The 4,902-nt window shown below is 33.9% G+C and overlaps 1 protein-coding gene across 1 annotated transcript; it reads left to right on the forward strand.

Annotated features, from left to right (window-relative positions):
- The first annotated feature begins 1,050 nt into the window (after positions 1-1,050).
- Positions 1,051-3,354, forward strand: LOC145104959 (uncharacterized). The gene is made up of 3 exons (XM_079042114.1): positions 1,051-1,380; positions 1,773-1,925; positions 1,975-3,354. The coding sequence occupies exons 1-3, from the start codon at positions 1,051-1,053 to the stop codon at positions 3,352-3,354; spliced, it is 1,863 nt and encodes a 620-aa protein (XP_078898240.1).
- The last annotated feature ends 1,548 nt before the right edge of the window (positions 3,355-4,902 follow it).

A 4,902-nucleotide genomic window follows, 5' to 3' on the forward strand; every position in this document is an offset into this window, starting at 1 on the left:
TGGCTAAAAAACAACCCAACTCCGGTTTACTTTTTATGAAACACATTGTCATATAAGGTTGAACGCGAAACTAAGAAAAAAATCATAACTTCCTCATGTGAAGTCAGATTTAAGCATTCTTTATATCCACGTGCTCATGGTTATAATCTCTACGACTTTTGTTTAGATTATTTATTCAAATTAATCTTTTATTTTTACACTTTATTTTATCGCTTAACGATAAATTTTATATTAAGGTTTCCTACAAATATGATATAATCTTAATATTTGTTCACACATGTATACTATAAATATTGATTAGCTCGTAATGCGTATGAAGAACAACTATTCTATCCAATGATTTTAAGTGTTTGATAAAATGTATAATTATTATTATTATACATTAAACATCTAGTCCGAATTTGCGGGCGTTACAATTCCTAATTCCCACTTAGGATGATTACGTCTCAGGATCATATAGCAGCAAAACAACTATGAATAGAGATTCCTAAGTCACCATCTAATACCTAAGTAAATAGTTGCCTCAATCAAGGGTGGAGCCATGTTGAGACAAGGGTGGGCCTTGGCCCACCCACACATATTTGTTTCTATGTAATATATATATGTTTTGTTATATATATAAAAAAACTATTGGGCTTCTTAAGTATAAATGGCCCACCCTAAATTAAATTGAAATTGCATTTGTCTCCTGCATATTGTCTCACACTGCACGCATATATGCTTTTTAGATTCAAGAAGCACTTTTGAATAGTTCTTTTAAAGTTAAAGCTAATGATTGCTATTTCTTATTCAATTTATTAACTGTTATTCATCAATCGTCAACAACATCAGGTTAGTTAAATTTTTTTCATGTTATCCTACTTACTTAATTACTTCATTATTGTTTTTATTTTCATGATACATTTTATATTTTTATCACAAATTTCTAATAAATTAGGTTATTACATATTACTATGAATTAATTTGTGTTATTGTAAGTTTGTAATTGTATAAAAATATAAGAGTGTGTTTGTAATTGAAATTTTTTGTGCTTAGTGAATTCGTTGAGCAATGGGGCCAAAGAAAAAACGGTTAGATTCGTTTTTTACACGTAATGTTTTAACAAGAGGCGAAGAGAAAGCCACAACAGAAATGGATAATCAAGTATCTTCAAAAGATAAGAACCCATCATCATCATTACCTGCTCAAAACCCTCAACTACCTCCAGAAAATTGTAACCCTCCACCATCTTTGACAGTTGAAAATCCTAGCTTTTGTTCTATTGAATATGATCCTGTCCTACATCTACCTATATGGAAATATGTAGCCAATATGCAGCATGAAATCAGACGGGCATACTTGAGATCTGGGCCACATCAACCAGTGTTACCTAAATATCCTGTATCCGGGTCAAAAAGTCATCCACGACGCTTTCTGTCTAAATGGTATTCCGAATTTCCTTGGCTTGAGTATTCTCAAAGTAAAAATAGAGCATATTGTTTTTATTGCTATCTTTTTCTTGAAGAATAAAATACCCATAATGGTCACGATGCATTCACAATCAATGGTTTTAAAAACTAGAATAAAGTTGAAGGGAAATATTGCTCATTTTTGAAACACGTAGGATATGGACCAAACTCTCAGCATAATAATTCTATACGATTTTGTGATAATCTGATGAATCAATCAAGACATATTGATAAAGTGATGCAAAGAAATTTGCTGATCAAATTGAAAAGAATAGGTTAAGGGTGAAAACATCAATAGATGTTGTTTGTTTTCTTTCATTTCAGGGGATTGCTTTTAAGGGGAATGATGAGAAAACTGATTCAAAAAACTGTGAGAACTTCATTGAGTTGATCAAACACACAGCTTCTTACAATGAGGATGTTGCAGGTGTCGTTTTGGAAAATGCCCCAGGCAACGCAAAATACACTTCACCTGAGGTCCAGAAATTTTTTTTTAAATGTTTTTGCTAAGAAAGTGAGAAAAAAGACAGTTGAAGATATTTGTGATTCTAAATATTGTATAATCGTTGATGAGGCAAGTGATGAAAATAAGAAAGAGCAGATGGCCATTGTTCTTCGATATGTTGATAATAAAGGTTACATACAAGAACGGTTTTTTGATCTCGTCCATGTCAAATATACATCATCTTACATTTTGTATTCTTCTATATGTGCAACTCTTACTTCTAACAAACTTGTTGTTGAGAATCTTCGTGAACAGGGGTATCATGGAGCTAGCAACATGTGTGGTGAATGGAAGGGATTACAATCATTATTTCTCAAGGATTATCCAAGTGCTTATTATATCCATTGTATGGCTCATCAGTTACAAATTACATTGGTGGTAGCAGCTAGAGAAGTAGACTATATACATGAATTTTTTGGAAATTTATCTTTCATTGTAAATGTCGTAGGTGCTTCTTGTAAGCGAAAAGATGAACTACAAGCTGCTCAAGCGGCTGAAATTGCAGAAATGCTTGAATGTGGTGAAATTGAAACTGTAAAAGGGGCTAATCAAATTGGTACTTTAAAGCGTGATGGAGACACTCATTGGAGCTCACATTTTACTTTTATTAGCAGTCTTCTTCGGATGTATAGTTCCAACTTGTACAGTTTTGGAAAACATAAAAAAAAAGCGGGCTCTAATTACAAAACAAGAGGTGATGCTAGTATTGCATTGAAAAGAATGACATCTTTTGAGTTTGTTTCCATTTTACTGATGATGAAACAAATTTTGGGAATTACTGATGTTCTTTGTCAAGTTTTACAACAAAAGTCTCAAGACATCATAACTGCAATGGCAATGGGTTTCCATACAAAGAAATTGATTGAAACCCTTAGAGATGATGAATGGGGCTCTTTTCTCAATGATGTCATGGAATTTTGTAAGAAGCATGATATTGGTATTCCTGAATTTAAAGATCCATATTTTGAAGAAAGAAGCAATAGGAAGGGAGGTCTTATTACTACCGAGCATCACTATCATTTTGATATATTTAATGAAACAAATGATTTTCAGTTACAGGAAATTGACTCGAGGTTCAATGAAAGAGTTGTAGAGCTTATACAACTTAGTGATGCTTTGGATCCAAAAGAGGGATATAAATGCTTCAATTCTTATTCTATTTGCAAAATTGTAAAAAAATATTATTATCTTGATTTCACTGACCAAGAAATAGATGTTTTAAAATTTCAGTTGAAGCACTTTGAAGCTTATGTAAACGGTCATCCATTTTTGGGAAAGTTGTCATATATTGCTGAAGTTTTTCAAGGTTTGGAAGAGACAGGAAAAACAAATAACTACTATCTTGTTGACAGATTGATTCGGCTTGTGTTGACCCTTCCAATGTCTATTGCAACTAGTTAGCGTGCATTTTCTGCTATGAAAATTGTAAAGAATAGACTACGTAATAAAATGGATGATAATTTTATTTCTGATAGTCTGGTTCTTTACATCGAGAAAGATAGCACTAAGCTTTTCAGTTAAATTCCATTTTAGATGATTTTAATAATGTAAGAGAGCGTCGTGTGCAACTTAAATGAACAATTTACTTTAAAATTCATACATTGTCACATTTTGTTATCATATTATGTATTTTTCTGTTAGTTCATATTTTATAAATTATTTGGCCTACCCTAAAACAAAATCCTGGCTACTCCACTAGCCTCAATTGTGACATCCCCTAATTTCTCAGCCAGAAAAGACCGATTTAATTTATGCTTTTTAAAATAAAGTCAGAGAAATCCTTTTAAAATATGTTGCGGAATTGGTCCCCAAAATAAAACATGATAAAAGTTTATCAAAACCTTTTGTTTAAGAAATATATATTTTCATTTTATATCAAAACCTCGGGATGTCATGTTCCGATACAGATCAAAAGCATAAACAAGACATTATAAGCCTTACAACAGTTATTTACAACTACTGGCCTATAATCCAAAAATCTCTCATCATCATCCGACTATGCTCGGGGTCCACTACCTGTAATATAAAAAGTTGAGTGGGTCAGGCTTGGGAGCCTGGTGAGCATATAGGGTTTTCAACCCACAATAATAATAAACTTATTAAATTCACCAATCAACAATAACCCTGATTATCCATTCCCGTTATCCTCACTTTACGTCCCTAAACACCTATCACAAAGGATCTAGCCTAAGTATTATCATCGGGGTGGACACTACTGCTAAGCGTGCTCCTCAGCCATACATGTCCTAAAGGCAACCATGAGGGGGATGGAGTACGCCAATGAACATATAGTTCACCAACACCTACAGGTTGCGAACCTGCTAGCGTTCCACTAGACTGTTTAGAAAGGTCTGTGGTAGTCATCTATACTCTGCTAGACGACTACAAAAACAACAACAACAACATCGAGGCCTCTCACCATTTTAACACACATCGACTATTGCGTCTACCCATGTTTTACCAAACATATTTGTAGATAAAATACATATGCAGTTTAAAACCTGTATAAAACATCTATTCAACAGTCACTTCAAATAAACAATTAATATAATTATACATAGCGCGTATTTTATAGTAAATACTTCATATCTAGGTGTATGATGAAAGTGACTACACACTCACATGATTTAATGATAATCGGGCAGCACTTCGTTTCCTAAAACGATCGTTTCTAATAAAACCGAGAGTTTTATTGAGAAACCGAGCTCTACGAGGGTCGGGCTTCAAAACCGAAAAGATAAATTTCTCGGGCTTCTCGGGCACTTCGGGACGTGTTTCGGGTGTTTGGTATGATACCGGGGATTTGGGGGAAGTTGGAATGGAAGAAATATTGTTTAAGGGGTGAAAAGTGGCAATTTTCCAAATTACCACCAGGGGGTCTCGCACCCTTCTATTTATAGGGGCGAGGTTCGGAGCTCCGGCCAAAGGAAGGGACACACGACATCTTCG

The sequence above is a fragment of the Lactuca virosa genome, chromosome 4 (assembly GCF_052849685.1).
Source record: "Lactuca virosa cultivar CGN04683 chromosome 4, Lactuca_virosa_CGN04683_v6, whole genome shotgun sequence".
Taxonomy (NCBI): Eukaryota; Viridiplantae; Streptophyta; class Magnoliopsida; order Asterales; family Asteraceae; genus Lactuca; species Lactuca virosa.

What these genes read in the sequence shown, in the direction of transcription:
- LOC145104959 (XM_079042114.1), top strand. Translation starts at nt 1,051, where the DNA reads ATGGGGCCAAAGAAAAAACGGTTAGATTCGTTTTTTACACGTAATGTT. An exon ending in CAGTGTTACCTAAATATCCT is followed by an intron (nt 1,381 to 1,772) that starts GTATCCGGGTCA and finishes CTTTCATTTCAG; the next exon opens with GGGATTGCTTTTAAGGGGAA. An exon ending in CAAAATACACTTCACCTGAG is followed by an intron (nt 1,926 to 1,974) that starts GTCCAGAAATTT and finishes GTGAGAAAAAAG; the next exon opens with ACAGTTGAAGATATTTGTGA.